We start from the raw sequence: 19,961 nt of genomic DNA, 5'->3' as shown, positions 1-19,961 counted from the left end.
CAGAATGTGAAAATGTGATGACATTTGTCAATGGTTTGACGAAAACATCTGCTGTTGGTCATATTTAATTTTTTACATAAAAGCAATTTTTTCTGTGTTTTCAACAACGTGGTTGACATCAATAAACTCCAGTTGGTCAACAAAGTTTTCAGTTGAAATTTATCTTGAAACAAGTTTTAGATTGTGTTCTTCAAACACACATTTTAACTTGCTTTTAACATTATCTGTAACTTCTAATGTCTAAGATAAAAATACAACATCATCAATTTAGCGTTTGGAGAGTTTTTATTGTAGTTACAATTGGCATTATAATGTGGTGCAGTACAATATTTGCAATGAATACTGAGTTGTTGACACCAGTTAGAGTTCCTTTAGATTGTGTGTATAAGGTATTGCTGTTTTGAATTACAATATGTTCAAGACCAAAAATTGTGAGATGATTAGAAATTTTAAGTTTTTATTTGTGTATTTTTGAAGAGCATTAGAAATAGTTTTTAATAGTTCTCAACATAAGTAAGGGTAAAAACCTTAAACGTCTGCAGATACTAAGCAAGGATTTTTTTTGTGGTAGTTAAATAATTTTCCAGTTAGCTAGTACTTCTAAATATGGTTTACAATCTTTAAGATATTTATTAAAGTTGTTTTCAAAAAAAAAATTGTTGAAATTGGTCTAAAACAAATTTTTAAAAACTGGTTACTTTGGTGGTTGTTATTTTACCTGCAGATTGTACTAGGTGTGTATGGGTATGTCAAATATTCTTGTTTTAATTATCTTAGAATTTTCCAGTTTGTGTGTTTTAAATAGAGGGTAGGTGTAGGCTGGATACATTTTGCTAGTGTACCTTTGATCTTAGTGTAAATTCTATTTTTAATTGTTATTCTGACTGTGTGTTTTAGGATATTGATTGAAAGACATTATTTCAGTTGATAGACAAATTACTTAAAATGTATCTGTTAATTAAAGTTCAAAACTTAACCTAATATAACTGTAAATTTCTTAATGCAACTAGTTTGATTTAGTAAATGTATAAACTTACTTTTAAAAACTAATATGTTAAAAGTTTGACATAATGGAAGATGCTTGGTGGAATATTTAAGGGCATAAGGGGGTGAACACCTTTTTTGAAATTTAGTCCTAATATATACAGTTTTTACTAAGCTACAAAATGCTTTTTACAGATTTGATAAATTTAAAATAATTTTTGAGATATAGCCAGTCAAAGTTGGAGGCAACAATAGGTTCCTTGTAGGAGGCGCAAACTAAAACAACAAAAATAGACTATTTCACTAAAAATCTATCCTCTCCTAAGTTTTTTGAGATAACTACCTCAAACTTTTAGGAAATGTTCCTTGATATATTTAGAAAGTTCTGTCCAAAAGTATTCTTAAAAATTAAAATTTTAAATAAAAAATAAACAATAAAAATAGTTTTTTTTTTTTATAATAAAGTTTTATTTTTTAAATTTTTTAAATTTTGTTCTGACAGAATTTTCTTAATATTGCAAGGAATATTACCTGAAAATTTGAGGTAGTTTTCTCAAAAAACGTAGGAGGAGATAGATTTTAGTGATTTATAGTTATTTGCTGTTTTAGTTTGCACCTCCAATAAGAATGCCTCCGACTTTGACCAGCTATATCTCAAAAATTATTTTGAACTTTTAAAATCTGTAAAAAGCATCTTGTAGCTTAGTAAAACCTATACAAAACAAGATCAAATTTCAAAAAAAGGTATTTACCTTCCCCCCTATGCCCTTGAGTGATTTACTTTTTATTGATATAATATATTGATTATTTAACAAGAATAACAAGTTATCAAAAAATGGAAATTGAACAAGACAAGATTAAGGGCATAGGTAAACCCCTTTTTTTTTTGAAATTTGATATTGTTTTATATAGTTCTTACTAAGCTACAAGATGCTTTTTACAGATTATAAAAATTCATAGTAATTTTTGAGATATAGCTGGTCAAAGTCAGAGAAAGCAATAGGATCCTTGTGGGAGGATCAAACTAAAACAGCAAAGATAGACTATTTCACTAAAAATCTATCTTTTCCTAGGTTTTTTGAGATAACTACCTCAAAATTTCAGGAAGTGTTCCTTGATATTTTCAGAAAATTTTGTTGGAATGAATTTTTAAAAAATAAACAATAAATATATAAAACAAAATTTAATGTAATTATATATACAATTTTTAACTAATTAAGAAATAATTTTATGTTAAAACAATTGTAAGCACTCTTTTTTATCTGTTTAGGCTAAAATTGACTACGAAAACCACAATCTACCATGGGCTTCACACCGTCTCCTCCCTTATATTTTGATGTTTATGATCATTTAAAAAACTTATATGAAAATTTGTGAAAAAAATTAAGTTATTTAGATTATATAACCAGAGGTCATACATTCTTTTATAGTTTTAAGATTGTAAATTCTTTAGATTTAGCTTTTTTTCTCAAGTTAAGCTGTTTTATTTTCAAGCCAAGATCCTAAACTATGGACAGTCCTGGGCATGACGTTAAACTGACTCGATAACCGAAAGGTTTTTTTTACACCAGGTCCTTGGACCAAACCTTTTGAGCATATTATAATACAGCAGAAATTCTGTTAAAAAAACTAGTTGTTGTCAATTTTGTCAAATGAAATGTTCAGTACTTAGGGACTTCCCAGCAGTTATAATTGGTAATTAATAGTTATACCATTGCCTTAACAAAGTTTAAACCTTCGAATTTAATAAAACATTTTTAACTTTGTTTGTATTTAAATTATTATAGTTTGGTCTACAAAAGGCTTATTATTAAAGATTTTGTAGAGTGCAGACCCCGTTATTTTAAATAAAGTTTACAAATTTATACATTAGAAAAGTTAAAAGAAATTTTTTTTTTTCAATTTAGAAAGCAATCTGGAATTAAATCTATTTTAGATCAAATAAAAACAATTTTTTTTAATGAATTTTTTTTGATTTGAATTTTTTTCTTTTCAGCTAAAAACACTTCGTAGGTCACATACTTATAAACGTTAGTTTCGAACAATAGTTAACAATTTTATTTAAACTTTTTATCTGTTAATGAATTAATTATTTTTTGAACCACAAGACAAGCGCTCAATAAAATAGGTTCTATGAGTTATGACCTTCTGTGTGTATAACCGTTCGGTTACCGAGTTGTATACTACTTGAATACAGTTTAGCGTATTTTCCAGGACAGTATTTTTAATGACAAGAGCCGATAATTTTTAACTTGCAATAATTTACTTTATCAGCTTGATAATTTAAAACTTGATAAAAATGAACTTGATCATATAACAAATTAAAACCTTAACAGAAAAGCAGAATAGTCAGATACATTATAAATTAAATTGCAAAAAACTTGATAGACTAATATGACGTAAATATTCTAAATTTTGCAATATTTGTAAGCTGAGTAAATATTTTATAATTATGGAAGAAAATGCTTATACAGAAAGCATATTATAAGCTAAATATTTAAAAGTAATTTCTTTATTGTACGGTGAACAATTTATCTTACGTTTTCTTTGAATGGACTTTAAGCTATCTGCTAAAAAAATTCTATTAACACAAATTAAAAACGATAAAAAGTTGTCATTTTGAACATTACCTGAGTCTATAGTACACTTTTGTTCAAGACAAATGAATTATTTTAATAGAATTAAAATATCATATATTAAACAAAACTGCTTATTAAGATAATCGGTAAAATTAATCGTTGATGAGTACTTACAAATTTATAAGTTTAACAAAATAGTTCTTCTAATTCTAATAGTCTAACCGATTTAAGAGTATTTAATTAAATTGATAACTGTTTATTCTTTTAATATGTATTTGTTAAAATTAGTTTGTAGTTATTTTCTTATTTATTTTTTTAATTGAGTGTTTACTTGCTCTCTATAACCTATATACTAATTAAAAATTTAAACAGTTAGTAATAATTTTCAATAATTTAAGCCCTATCATGCTTAAAATAATAATATTCTTAATTTGATTTTTTATACAAGCTTTGTTTAGTTGTTGTTTTAACACTGTATAAGTTCGTCAAAACTACAATGAAATAAAAATAAAACATAAAAGGATATAATAAGAAATTGTACTGCTTCATTCTTGCAACGAAAAACACAATGAAGAATGCAGGTCTAACTTACAACATCTACTTTATGTCTTAGAAAATAATGAGGTTAAACCTGTATTGCTACTACAACTCTAAAAAGAATTTTAAAGTTGCCCAAACCTACTTTAAGTTTGAAAGTTTTAGTAATTTTATAAACGTGTACTTTTTAAACTTATAGTTTAAAAATATCATTTTAGGAATATAATAATGTTTTAGTTTGAAAATGTAAGCTGCTTAATAGTTTAATTTTTGAAAACCATTTGATAAACGCTATAAACTTTGCAAAAAAAATGCACTACAATAGAGGACAGGGACATTAAATTAATTAAGCCTAACTTAATTAATAAAAATAATTTAATATTGAACGAAAAAACCTGGATCTAAAACGTAACAGCAATCTACAACGTTCCTATGGGCTGCTTCTTCAGTTCCGAGTTGTGCGATCTAATCGGGCTATAGCTATATGATCCTAAAGAGATAGGCTTATACAGAAACGACAGCCTTGCAATTATCCAACTAAAAAACAACTAAGATTTAGAAAACAAACAGAAAATAATAAAATATTTAAAGACATTGGTTTCAAAATAAAGATAGGTACCGATGCAACTATATGTAACTTTTTGGAAATAAAATTTGACTTTACAAACAATGTATTTAAACCGTACAAAAAAGAAAATATTGAAATTACATAAATCAATAAAAATTCCTATCAACCTAAAATTATTGAAAAAAAAACCTACTAGCAATGTTAGAAAATACACTGATTATAATATCTATAAACCAAATTATTTTTGACGACAATGTATGCACATACCAAAAGCGTTAGACAAAACAAACTTTAAACACAAACTGACTTATAAGGAAGATTTTAACAAACATAAAAACAGAAGAAACAGACCAAAAATAAATTATTTTAATCTTCCACTTTGCGAAACAGTAAAAACAAATGTAGAAAAACATTTTTTAAATTAATAAAAAAGTATTTTAAACAAAACAACGGTATAAACAACTTAATAAATAAAAACAATTGCAAGTTGTCGTATAGTTGTATGTGTAACATAAAAATTCTAATTCAAGGAAACAATAAAAAAAAACTTTGAATAATGTAGAAAACTGAAAGCACTAACACAAAAGAGTCACTCTGCAATTGCAGAAGCAAAAACTAATGTCCAATCAAAGAGAATGCCTCACCAAGAACGTAAATTATAAAGCTACGGTTACCACAAAAAAATAAATAAAGAAATACGTAGGAAGCACTGGGGGACCTTTTAAAACAAGGTGGTATAGCGGCTATACTATAGCCATATTAAAAACTTCACCACCGAACTATTAAAATACATCTGTAAATAAAAAAAAAATACTGATTCCTACATTAACTGGAAAATTTTTATCACATCGGACAAATAAGAAATCCGCAGAGAATCTGCTTGACTTGTACTACTAGAAGATGGAAATAGCTAGGCGGTATGGATTGTGGTGCACTTAACTTACTAGTACTACCCATCATAATTAAATCCTACCTTATTTAATTACTATCTAATAAATACTAAATTCTATTTTAAACTACTTTATATAATCAGACAAGATATTTTGAAGTGATAATTCTATTATATAAAGAACCACAAAACAAAACAAACCAAACATTAAAATATAAATTACTATCATAAACACTTTATGAGCTTGTAGCTATTCAAATCTATATTAAAAGACTTGAAACAATAAACTAAAAATTAAACAAAACTTTAGTGAGAAATAAACTGTAAAAGGTTTAATAAACTATTAAACATATAAATCTGGCTAAAATATTTAAGCAATTAAACACCAGTTGAAATGTTAACTTTATAACAAAACAATACTTACAATAAACATTCACAGATAAGTTCAAAATAAGTTGTTGCTTCCAGCTGCACACAAAACTAACTGACTAACTGCTCTCATGAAATTTGTATCGTTATGTTGATGTTTCATTGCATCAGTATTTAATTTGAAACATTACGTCAGTGTAAGAATATGGTCGTTTGTTGTCTGGCTCGTGCATTCAACCGTATCAAGCTCTAAACACTCTCTTGATCTTAACGTTTAAATAATGAACAATGCAAGTATAGCAGTAGTTCATTATATAGCAAACGCTGACGGGAGAACTTCTTTAAATAAAAGGAACAAGTTAATATGTTCATGTGTTGAATTTAAAAAGCTTTATTTTAAAACTTAAGAAAATTTGATAAATACATTACTAATTTAACTTGCACAAGCAAATATTAAAACAAACAAGTGTAACCAACTTTAAAAGTCCAAATTCATAGCGCTATTAGATTTTATAAGCCTAAATTGTAATTACTTTACAATACGATAGTTGATTTTTTCAAACAGTAAATACAGTTGTTCAGTATAATGCTTTAATTACAAGAGTTTTTTTTTTGTTCTCAAGTTTTACAAGCCTGCTAATAGTAAGTTTATTTATTTACTTGTTAAATTTTTAGAATTATAATATTATTAAATAGCTTACATTTTTCAAACGTTAACATAAACTAACCTGGTAGCATTATGATTTTCCTAAATTTATAGCTTTAATCTATAAGTTTTATTTTGTATTTTGTTTGTATTTTTACGCATATATGCCAGTTTTGTTTTAAGTTTGGCCTATATCTTCTTGCATGTTTATGTAAAACAAATCTTACATACTTTATTCAACTAATGATCTCATTTGATGTAGTTAAAACGAGTGAAACATTGTTTTGTTAATAAAATTTTAATTTTTAAATTGATTAATAAACGTGACTAAATTTAAAAAGAAAAATTTTAATTTAATGAAAGATATTTTATATATATATTTTTTTTAAATTATGTTAATTTAATACATATAAATATCATATAATAAGTTGATTTTTTAGAAGTATATTTCTAAGAAAAACATTGAATTATTATTTCAAACAATTAACATCTAAAAAGAAAGTTCATTTCGACTTGAAGTTAAGTTTTAACATTTTACAAATACATCGCTCAAAGGCCTTAACGAGTTAATAAAAAATATTGTGTTGCAGTAACTTTGCTAAACGAATAAGAGTATAAAGTCTCTAAGCACATTGTAGTTTATTTTAAATTTTTCATTTATTTTTAAAATAAATTACAAAAATTCAAGGAGTCTATAACAATATAATTTTATCACTTTTAAGATTTTATAATAAAAGTAAGCTGCAAGTATTTGATTTATAACTAATGTGTATGAGTACGGTGTAGCCTCAATTTTTCAGATAAATGAAAATTTGAATATTTTCTCAATTAAAATTTCCACGTTTTTTATAAGTTAATATAATTAAAATACCTAAATTTAAGGAAATATTATAACAATTTTCTTGATATTTCTTTTAAAAAGCTTATAAGTTTTTGCTATAGCAAAAATGTATAAATATACAATAAATAAACTTTAATAAAAAATTAGTATCTAAGTTTTAAAACTGATTACTTATTAGATACAATAAAGACAACGAGTAATAGACAGTATAAGTTTACTGAGACTAAAAGTAAAACAGTTTAAAAAAAGTAATTTCATTAAACAAATGAAAGTTTTAAGGATCGATACAAACTTTTTTATAATATTTTTTTGCTTTGCTGCCCAATAATATTTTTGTTCAAAAGCGAAAAAGCAAGATTTTGAAGTCTGAAAACTATCTACTCTACAGTAGTATAAACATTTTAAGGTTTAATTAATAAACTATTAGCAAATTTTTTTGCATAATAAACTTGAAATGATAGCTTTACTTAACAATTTTAAACTGAATTTGAAACTTTATTTATTCGATTTGATGATGTTTAACTTAAACTTAAAGTCATTCTCTTCTGCACTTTATGAATTTGAGTCAAGACTCTTAGGACCTTAAAAATTTGTTTGTTTACTTATTTATACTACTGAATTAAAATAGCTTTAGGTTCAAGTTTATACTTGGTCAAAAGGTTTATTTTTTTATTTTCATAAATCAAAATACAGAATAATGCCTTTTTAAAATATACAGTGTTGTGTAAAACAAATTTTATGTGTTATGATTGTTAGTTAACAGGTTTTTTTAGTTTATAAAGCCTTTCTTTTTTTCATGTTACTATAAAGTATAAATATTTTTGCATTTTTTAGGGAAGAAGTTATCACATACACTTATACCTAATTAAACACTTTATAATTAAACAACTAATGATTTTAAAAATTATATAAAATGTTTTACTTCTATCAATAAAATAAAATAACAAGAGTTTTAAGAATTAAGTTTGTTTTTATCAACTACGCTAGAAAAAAAAGAAATATTACTAAAGGCTATACGTTTGAGTTTTACAAAAAAATATAAAGCTAAGGGTAAATTTAAAAAAAATTAATTAAGTTTACTTATTAATACCATATACTTAATTAGCTGTAATTTTTACTAAGAACTTTTTAAAAGGTTTATTTCTTCATTATAAAAAAATATAGGTTTTACTACAATCATTCGAAAAAACAAAATTTCTAAAAGAAGTAAACAAGAAAGTCTTTATTATTATAAAAAACTGACTAACTTATAAATCTTTTATTTAATATTTAGAGCATCATAGCCTTTTTCAATCGTAAATAATTTAAAACTATATTTACTTTAAACAACATAATAACTCATTAACAAAAACATTTTGCAACAATACTTTCTCTATTTAAGTGACGTTTTGTCTGTTAAAACAGTTTTACGGAGTTATCTAAAAATAAGTACTGCAAAAAGTAATAAAAAGATAAATAAGATGAAAATTTACGTTTTTTTTTAAATAAGAAAAAAAAGTAGCTTTAGTAATTAATATATTAAGTAATGCCTTCTACTAAAAAAGGTGAGGTCTGAATAGAGCCAACATTCTTACAAGGTGAGGTTTTTATTTTTTAGTAAATTTACAGATTCATCATATTTTTTACAGTACTTTTTTCACAGAACTTCGTGTAGCTAGGTTAAACATTATTTGTTTAATACAGAGAACATATTTCAGTAGAAAATAAAAGTAATGTTCAAAATGCTATAATTTTGTTTATTCCAACAAATTTGTTTCGTTAGGACCTCTACTAACAAACTATTAGCATTAATTTTGAGTAAATTTTTTTAGAAAGCTTTGCTTAAAATAAATTGTTTATAACTGTTCAATTTAGCATGTTTTTTTTCTGTATGTACATTTTATTAAATAATTGAAAGTATTAAGTTGTTTTAGCCAACTTAGAAAAAAGTTTTAGAAATAATAAAATTAATTCATTCTGCCAAGTCTCGTTTTAATTATCACAGTAACTATAAACTGTGTATTTCTAAGTGATTATATGTAGCGCCTCAGTGCAAAACTAACTAACTAAATGCTTTTAATATAATTAGTTTTTACACCTTTAATAACAATTCTTTAATTGTTTTAAATGCAGTAGTGCGTCGATATATGTAGTTGTCTATATTGTTGAATAAAAATTGAATTCTTCTTAAAATTGGACTTTAAACATAATTCCAATCAAATTTAAGTTTAATAAAAAGCCTATTACCATTTTTACTTAAACACAATATTTCAAGTTTATACATACAAAGGTTTATTATGTTTTTAAAGAGTTCTGTGTTTCTAGCTACCTTGTTCAATAGTAATGCAGTATTGCTATGCTTAATATATATTTTTGTGATGTGTTTTTTGCGACAAAAAGTTTAAGTTAAAAATTTTGGGTACAAAAGTTTCAAGGAATACTAGTTTTTTTTAACTACTCTTCTTTAACTAAGCTTTTTTTTTAATAATACAAAAGCTTTATACTTAAGTTCACAACCCGTTATAAAAATATTTAGTCTAATAAACGTCATTTGTTTGTTTTTAGTTTTACTAAAAACTTTCTTTTACAAAATTTTTCTTATACTATTACCATGGGAATTTCCGAAGGGGAAAGTCTACATAATGATTTCACTTATGTAAAAATGCTATTGTAGTTGAATAAAAAGAATGTAAAATATTGCTTAATATATTTGTTTCATGTTTTTGACTATTTTTTCTCAGTGAAGAAGCTTGTTTTTTACATTACAACATACCCTATTCTTTCAGTTAACAGTAAATGAAATCATGTTTTCTCTCATTTATAAAATAAGTCACCTAGAAAAAATAAACTTTCTAGGTTTTTTTCACAAAAAATTTAATTTTAGATAGTTAATATTTTTTTTAAGAGTGAATTCTTGTACAAGTTGGTTGTAGTTGTTTTTTGTTTTCACTTCAGCTAAAATGTTAACTTTTAATATACTCATATTTAAAATTATACCTTTTATCTTACAAACATTTACATAAATAACTTTTGAGCTATAATTTAGTTTAATATTTCAACAGTGGAATCAATAAAAATTAAAAAAAAATAATTACAATAAAGATATGATAGATGTAGAACATGATGGTCAATTGTACAAAAAACACAGAGATCCTCCTGGTTATTAAATTTCTTTACTTACTCTAATTTTTTCATAGTTCTTTAATGATATGTTAAATATTTTAAGTAAAATATTATAGTAATGGTTAGGTTTGATTTATAATTAAAACTGTTTATTTTAGTTTATTATCTTCTAAGCGATACTTTAAGCCTTTTTTTTGCAGTAATTATTTTATATCAAAGTTTTATATAGTTTTTACTACGTTTGTTATAAATTAAATTCATATTTAGATTTATATTTCTGTAAGCATACAAGTTCAAAAGCCACTCTAAAATTAAACTTAAATGTTTATAAAAAATCTAAATCACATTTTATTTAACTATTTAGTAATATTAGAAAAAATGTATAAACTTATAAAGTTGTTACTATATATTGTAAAACCAAAAACTTTAATAAAGTTTCATAAAATAAATCAGAGAATGAAATGAATTTTATTGTAAATTAATTCATTTTAGTTGTTTAATCTTAATTGTACTACATGTACTTCTGTTCCATATAAAATTGAAAATTATATTGTATTAGTAAATTTTATTACAAAATAAAATAAAAAAAGTAGAGCTTTTTCTGTCATGGTGTTTATATTCCTGTACTATATGCGTTATTTTCATATAATAAGAATAATATTTACACAGGTCAAAAAAGCATTTACATATTACCAGGAGATGACTATGATGAAAGATATAGGCTATCAACTTTTGAACATTTCCCATATCAAAAACAAAATTTAAATTTAACTTACTTTGCTAAATGTGGTTTTAGTTACACTGGATACAAGGATAGACTCAAATGCTACAGGTAAATTAATTATTTAACCATCACTAGAGTTTTATTTTACTTATTTAACATAATAAATACATAATTCAATAAGATGCAGAACTTGTATTTATTGATATTTTTTAAGTTATAAATTATTATAATTATAAATCTAATAACAGTTAGACCCATTCAACAACTTTAGTGTTCATATTTAAACATAAGTATAAATAAAATTTTTAGGTATGTTTTTCGATTTTACTTTTTATTTATTCTTGATAATATATGTAATTGTACACATTTTACAAGTATGAAACAAATATTTAGTTGTGGAATGTATGTTGAAAGTTGGAATGAAACCGATGATCCGGCCCACTCAGATTTTCATTATACAAATTGTCTTCATTTAAAAGGAAAAGATACTAGAAACTTGAAAAGAAGCCATATTGAAAAAAGCTTGAAGTTTTTGAAAATGAAAAACTTTTTTAATGGATCTAAAGTCGATTTTTGTTAGTTGTGTGTTTGGATAGTTACAGATACAAAACTTTGATTATTATATATTTTTTTTAATTTTATAGTTACTGTTTCATCATGTTGATTTAACTGATTAAGTTTTGGAAAACAATAAAAAATGAGCATTGATAACAAATTTTCAGCATAACTTTTTTTTCTTTTACTTTTTTTGTTTTTAGATGAAATCTTAGGTGCTATTTGGTTTTAAAAGACTTTAAAAAATTTTAACAATAAAAGGAATAAAATGCTGAGAGAAAATCTACACTTTATCTTCAGCAAAGACTAATAATAAGTCACAAGTTATAATCTAATTTAAAAACGTTATTCATTATAAACATTGTTAATTTAACTTTCAAAATTTAATGTATAACAATGTCAGTTTAATAACTATAAACTGTCAATTTATTTCAACAGCTGACTATAAGGTGTACATTCCACCTGGAAATTTGTGCTGTGAAAAATACAGATTAGCAACTTTTGCAAAGTTTCCTGCAAAAACTATTGAGGCTTCCATACTTGCCATGAATGGATTTTACTACACTGGAGATAAATCTAAAATAAGATGTTTTAGGTTGGTTCAATTAAATAAAAATGAAAATATTAATCTTTTGTAATTAAATTCGCTTGATGTTTACTAATTATTAAATGATTTACAATATAAATAAAGTTTTATATTGAAACTACAAGTTTTTACAGTTGACTTAATTTCTTGCTTTAATTTTAAAAAAATTAAAGACTTTTTAATAATCAAAATAATAGTTGTTTATATTTATTTATAATTTATGTTTAAGAATATTAACATTTTATATACAGTAGATTATTTTAACTAAAGCTATGAATCATATTTTACTTAAACTATATTTAAATAAATTTTTACAGTTGTGGAGTGACAAAACACGGCATTGCACCATACCAATCAGGGAATAGAATTTTTCACAAACCAAGATGTGAGCATGCAAGAGGGCTGCACAAAGCCAACATTCCTTTGAACAACTTGATGAGTTTCAGAAATCAGTACATTGATTACAAAAATGAACAAGGTTTTTATTTTATTTTAATCTAGTAAAAAATAGTTTAATTATCTTTATTAATTTTACAATTTCAACAAGATTAGTTTTTGCTTCCTTTTTACTTGATAAATATGAATACTAAGTGTTGTTGATACATTTTGAAAATAAGTGTTGTAACTAAAAGTTTTAAACATTCTTAAGCTGTTTTGTGTTCTTATAAGTTAAATTATATTTGCTTTTGTTTTCTTACATATTGTTGTTTGTTGTTTTTAGTGTAAATACTTGTATTTGTACAGCAACAATATTTGAATTTTTTCTTGCAGTAGATGAAGAGGAGATGGAAGTAGATGATGAAACTGAGAACCACAACAACGCTTCGCTGCAAACTGCAGTCTTCACCAACCCACCAACTAATGATCCACCAAGGCAACCTCACTACTGCAACCACGTTGCTGTTTCCATTCAGGAGCCCATTGTTGTTTCCGTAAGATATTATTAATAAAACAAAATATGCAAAGAAATTAAATGTTTGTAATTTACAGGGAGTGCGCCTTGCAAAGGTAGTCAATAAAGATCATCTGAGATTTTTGAAAACTTTGGATCTTTGCAAAGAAGAAGATAGGAGGTTTATATTATAATTAATATTTTATTAGCTTGTGAAATCTAATTTTAACTCTAAATTATTATTTTTCAATTTTATAATTGTTAAAGTTATCTTAGTACCTCATAATAGCATTGAAGCATTTCTAAATAAAACAACATTTATAAATCCAGGAAAACTTTTCGCAACGCTGGCCACCCTCTCACACAAGTGGGCTTCAACAATCTGGCGGCCAACGGTTTCTTCTACTTGGGAGACAAGGACAGAACGCAGTGTTTCTCGTGTCAGGGGGTGCTGAGAAGTTGGGGGGGAGCGGACAGCCCTTACTTCGAGCACAGATCCAACTTCTCTGAATGCTCGTGAGTTGTTTTTTTTTTTTAAGATCATATTTTGCTGTTTTGCAAAATTAGTTTTATTTCAACGGTGTGAACAGTATAAAGTTTTATGACTTACTTGGCGAGAATAAAGTTATATGAATTTTGGATCAGTTTTCATAATTTAAAGTTATGTTTACAGTATTTTACAATTGTTAGTCTTAACTGTTTAAACTTTTGTTTGAAGTATTAGTTATCATGATACAATATATTCAGTATAATTTTTCTGGTAAAGAATAAAGTTGTATGATTCATTGTTTGTTGATAATAAAATTATTCGCTGTGTTTTACAGTTTACAAATTTTTTATGCCATAATTAGTCTTTTGTAATAATTAGTGTGCAATAGGTATTTTTGATTATAAGAGTTGTTTAAATAGTATTTCAACAATTTATAAATATCATATTTTTACTGAACAATTGTTATTTGATGAACGTATATTAAAAAAAATGTTTTTTGTTAGTGTATGTTGCTAAAAATTTTTAAGTTTAATTCAAATTGTTAAAGTTTAAGTTTTTTGCTATGTAAATAAACATTATTTACACCGTTCTGTTAAATATTAATAAATTTACTGTAAACTCTGTTTTATTTACTTATATTGTATGTTCAAAGTCAAACTTTATAAAAAAGTTGAAATTAAAGTTTATTTCTCCCTTTGAAAACAAATATTATTTTGTGTGATACATATTGTTTTCTACATATTTTTTTTTCCTTAGTTACTTATTTTTGATATTTTTCTCTTTAAAATTTACTTTTTAACACTGTTTACTTTGTTTTTTGTACTTTTTAAATGACCCTAAATTGCTTTTCTTTTGAAATTTTTTTAAATACACAAAAACTTACAAAACATTATCTTATACAATATCTAAATATAATTAAAGATTTTCGTTTATTAGATTTTATTTTATTTTGTAATTTCAATGTTTTTTTGTTACCCATTTTGAAATATTTCATAAAATACAAATTAAATATTAGTTTTAAAAGGTAATTTAGTAAACATATTTTCTCAACATGTCAAAATTCAACAATGATACTTATTGTATTTATCTTCTTAAAAAACATAAGAGAAGAACAGCTATCGTTACTAACTACGTATTATATTGTTACAAGATACTGTTTTTGAAAAATAAATAATGTATATACTATTTTTCCTATGCATTTTAATTCTTTTTTAAAGTTTCCCAGCGTTTTACTACGCATTTTAGTTTATACTAAGTATCTTTTGATCTTGGATATTCATTGTAATTGCTAAGTTAATACTCATCAAACTTGTTAATGTCTTCAAACAATTTATTTTAGTTAACACAACTTAATACCATCTTAATATCAGTTACGCAACTAATATACAACATATTGAATGTTAAATCTAATGGTGATTTTTTTGTATATAATATTTATTTGTTTGGAAACAAACATAAACAAAAAAATAGTAAAGTAATTATAATATTAGGACAGTTTTCAAACAATATATGTTAGTTTGTTAACACAACAAAATATCAGTTAATTTTTTTTTGGAAATAAACATAAACAAAAATTAATAAAACAATGAATAATATACAGGATGGTGAGAGGAAACGACACGCGCAACAAGCCCGGATGGAGCAGGGGAATCACATCAGGTAAAACCCCTCCCGTGCAACCGAACCAGGAAACTCGCAGCATACTGTGCGACATGTACAAGTGCCGCGAACCGCACAACCCTGAGATGGGGGCATACGAGAGGAGGTTGCGGAGTTTCATCGGCAGGTGGCCATTGAGTAAGACCAAGGCCACTCCCGAACAAATCGCCAGAGCCGGATTCTACAGTCTCGGTTGGTGTGATTAAGTGAATTTTGCAGTGTTTTTATTAATTGGTTTTTGTAAAATAGTTTTTGCATACCTAGAAAGTTGTGATCTGTATTTTGTTTTAATTTTCCGAGTTTATAACCTTGTATATCATTTATTACACAAGTTTTTTAATAAGTTTAAACTTATCTGTATGTTTTAATTTTAATTAGTTCACATGATATTTTCCAGCAGAACTAACATTGCGTGTCAAAATAAAATTTTATATCACCTATTTTATTTACTTACTTTTTTGCTTCACTGCAATTAAATTTTATAGTCTCATGTGAGCTAACAACAATTTTGTCAGTTGAATAAATTTACTTCTCATACCATTTTTTTATAAACTTTTTTAAAAGAAACATATCTTTTTCTTAAAGTAATTAGTTACATATATTAAAGTTATAAAAATGTATAAGTTTAGGAGTTTTGCCTAAACTATAAGTATTATAGCTGTTCTTCATAGTATTTGGTAAACATTTTCTCAACAACGAAACAATAAAAGGTACAAGCGACAAAGCGAAATGTTATTATTGCAACGGAGGATTGCAAAACTGGGATTTCGAAGACGAACCGTGGACAGAACACGCAAAGTGGTTTCCTGGGTTTGTTTTAATATTTAAATTGTTTTCTAACATAAACAAATCACACTATATACTATAGTAGGATTTTTGATTATTAAAATAGTTTATTATATTTGATATGATTGTATCAAAATATTTCAATTAATATCCAATTAACAAGTGTTACAAAATCTTCTTTTTTTTTGAACAAGCAATTTTAACCTTTAGTTATTTAGTTTAATAAATACATAAGTCATTAGTATTTCAGTTATATCTTCGTTCAGCATGTAAAACCATATAATATTTTTGTTAATACACTATTTTGTACAATATTTATTTTTAATTTATATATATCAAATTATAAATAAATATAAAATTTCTTCCAGTTGCGAGCACGTGCTGAAGAACTACGGACCGAGTTTCGTGGTGTCCCTGGTCCGCCAGAACCCGGGTTCCCACCGACCCAGCATACAGGGAGCGCACTCCATGAACAAGATGATGAGGGACCAGCAGAAGATCAGCAGCAAGCTCAACGAGAGAAGAAATTTGGAGAGGCAGCCGTCTGCAGGTTTGATTTGTTGAGTTTAATTTGATTACATGTCCATATTTTTAGTTCTATATAAATAGTTACATTTCTTAATACAAAATTTCACTAGATAAATAACTTTAGTTTATTTTTTATATGTTGCCTGAAAGACATAAATTTAGTTCGTTGGTTGCATTTAGTGAAGCATAGTTATTGTGCATTTTTTTTCAAAGATGAATATATAAAAAATTAAGATTTTAATTTCAAAACATATATTTTGATTACTTATACCTAATATGTTTTTATCCTTTCAAACTTAAAATTAAAAAAAAAATTAATAGGTGAACTTCTGATGTCAACATCTCCGAGCAACCTGCCGAGCTCAACAAATCAAACAAGCGAACCAACAAACCAACCGAGTGAATCGACCAATCACGAAGCCGGAAGCTCCAGCGAAGTACCAATCAAGAAGCACAAGCCAAACATATCGCAGATGAGGGAGCAAGCCAAGCAGTTGGGATTCAGCGAAATGGTCATTTCGTCCACACTGCTCAAGTTGGTTGCATATTTGTTTTAAACTTTATGATTAAGTAGTATTAGCAAACAATAACAAATACTGAATCTCAAAGCTCAGCCATATTTAAAATATTGTATATGATTTAATATAAAATTACTCTAAAATAAATCAAAAGTCTATTGAAGTCCGCAGTCTTTATTTAGTTACAATATTTGATGTATATTAACTGTTTCATTGAGGCGAAAATCTGTTTCAAATTTCCATTTAAAAATGTTTAACTTTTTACTGAGTTTTTTAATTTCCATAATTTTTTACTTTAAATAAAACAATCTATTCTTAAAAACGGCATAGTTTTAATATAGTTTCAAAGCTTCAAAGTAGATTACAGTATACATTATTTTATTTATTGAAAACTTTAGGAAGGAAAACTTTACATTTGGGGAGTTGCTAGATGCTCTTTTGGAAAACAACAAAGAAGAAAAAACAGAATGTCCACAAGTAGAAGTTAAACCCGAAGAGGAAAATGAAAATAACAATAAACCTGGTCAGTTTATTAATATTTTGTTGAAATTATTTCGCTCTAAAAAAGATTAATTTTTACTTTTTTCTTCTTACCACATAATTTTTACAAACTTTTTTAATAACTGTGAATGTGATCAAATGTAATATAACTTTTCTAATTAAGTTGTTTTTTTTTGCTACAAAATAAATAGTACTAATGAAAAAGTTATTAAACATATTATTCTTATGGCTTTAATGTTACTTCCAATAATTTTTGAAAAGTTATTTGTTTTTTTAAATTTACAATTAACCACTAGACCCGAGTAATTCAGAGACAGTTTGTTGTATTTTTTTCAAACATTAAGTTCATGTTAAGTTAAACAATAAAGTTTCCCTGGGAGTACTTTAGTGCAAATTTTTACAAGCTCTTCATACAAAGATTAGTAAGACAACTCTCAGCCCTTTTTCAAGTAAAACATGTAATTAAAAATCTAAAGTATTTTATTGTCATATTCTATATTCTCATGTTAAAAACCTCCAAAACTCTCACACAGAAGCGACGGAGGAAACGAAGTTGAAGATACTGAAGCTTCAGCAGGAGAGGATGTGCAAGAAGTGCAAGAAAGTCGAGGCAGACCACCTGGCGCTACCTTGCGGACATCTTGTTTTCTGCGGAAACTGCGCCGGTGAAAACCCCGACAAGTGCCCGCTGTGCGGTAAGAAAATCAACCAGATCATTAAAACATTCAGTGCTTGAATTCATTGGTAGTTCTAATAAAAAATAGTAACATTGTAAATCCTGTCAAGTCGTGTTTGTTTGTAAAGTTATTCACTTTTACTCTTAAATTCGACCTTTCAAACAGCAAAAGTAACTTTTTAACGTTGAAAACCGTTTTTTTTTTACTTTTTATTATTCAATTTAAAAAATTTCGATCGGTGTGAATTTATAATGTTGTAAAATAGTCTCAACATAAATATTTTTCTATGACTTTTTGTGAACTTTTATCCTACATTCATCTCAATCAAGTTATTACAAGTTCATCTGGGTCATTTAAAAGATGATTGTTGTTTCTATAAAATATAATCGGATTCGAAGGAGGTTTTGTAAAACCCATCACAATGCACCTGGTATGTGATGCTTTCCATAACTTTTATCAGTTGTGCAGTTCAATGACTCAACTGCACTTTCAATGCACTTTCTTTTGGTCAATCGGCGCTTCATACATTCAATATCGGCACTTTTAAGTCATTGAACTGCGCAACTGATGAGAGTTATAGAAAACATCACATACCACGTGCATTTTCATAAACCTTAAGGCTGATTAAATTTGTAGAAACAACAATGTATTATCTCAAAAGCAATTTTCAAGCTATGCCGCTTGTCAACTGAAGTTTTAATGATAAATGTACTTCACAGTGCTGTCTTCCAACTGTTTTTTTTTTGTGAATAAACTATAGCTTGTATTATTTTCTGTTTTGTTGAAATTTAAAGTATTTATAAGAAAAAATAGTTATCTATATTTTAATATTAATCATGTACAAATCTTCATAACTGCTTAACGCTTTAAAGAGCAAAATAAGTATATTTTATTCTCAATAAGAGAAAAAAATTTTAGGTTTACTTTTTAGTAAGTTAACTCTTTTTGTTTAAATATTTCGAAAAAAAAAGTATTATTAAAATTACCACAAGAGCGCTGTATATATAAAAAAAGTGTTAATGAAAAAACCGATACACTGTGGCCTGCCACGTTACTTCATGATAAAAGTTGCAGAAAAATAAGTTTTTTATTATTTCAATAATATTTCTTCAGTTTGCAAATATTATCTATTTTTGCTTGTTAGTGGACTGTACAGACCATTTTATGATATTTTTATGAGATGGTTTTATGATAATGATTTTATGATTCATTATGATATGATGACAGACCAGATATTTTATGACACATATATTCTCTGGATGGGATTTATATAAAAATTCTTAAATCAGTCCCAGGACACAGTCAATTTTTTATTTGTGATTTTTCTTCTGCGTCAATAATTATAAAAAATCAATAGATAGTTTTGAAAAATCCACAAATTTATTGCATACTTCAAAAGATTTTCAGATAAAAGTCCGTTCTTTAGTAAAAGTTTATAGTAGTTTATTAAAAGTCTAAACCTACGAACTAAATCTTGTAGGTTCCAACAAATAAATTTTCCTAAGTTCTTGTTAAAAAAATTTGATATGT

The 19,961-nt window shown here is 25.8% G+C and overlaps 1 protein-coding gene across 2 annotated transcripts; it reads left to right on the top strand.

Moving 5' to 3' along the window:
- The first annotated feature begins 10,452 nt into the window (after positions 1-10,452).
- On the top strand, positions 10,453-19,194 carry LOC145842560 (E3 ubiquitin-protein ligase XIAP-like). Of its 2 annotated transcripts, none has more exons than XM_082950021.1 (14): positions 10,453-10,551; positions 11,185-11,347; positions 11,633-11,814; positions 12,233-12,389; positions 12,698-12,858; positions 13,155-13,312; positions 13,371-13,453; positions 13,603-13,788; positions 15,363-15,613; positions 16,132-16,231; positions 16,576-16,757; positions 17,057-17,270; positions 17,652-17,776; positions 18,288-19,194. In XM_082950021.1, the coding sequence occupies exons 1-14, from the start codon at positions 10,497-10,499 to the stop codon at positions 18,488-18,490; spliced, it is 2,220 nt and encodes a 739-aa protein (XP_082806147.1). In that variant the 5' UTR covers positions 10,453-10,496; the 3' UTR covers positions 18,491-19,194. The 2 variants fall into 2 exon arrangements, with proteins under 2 accessions (XP_082806147.1, XP_082806146.1); XM_082950020.1 differs by having other exon boundaries at positions 13,152-13,312.
- Positions 19,195-19,961: the final 767 nt, after the last annotated feature.

The sequence above is a fragment of the Thalia democratica genome, chromosome 8, assembly GCF_965202585.1.
Source record: "Thalia democratica chromosome 8, ktThaDemo2.hap1.1, whole genome shotgun sequence".
NCBI lineage: Eukaryota > Metazoa > Chordata > Thaliacea > Salpida > Salpidae > Thalia > Thalia democratica.
The sequence above is the reverse complement of the archived record's forward strand: the minus strand, read 5'-3'. Positions and strand labels throughout refer to the sequence as shown.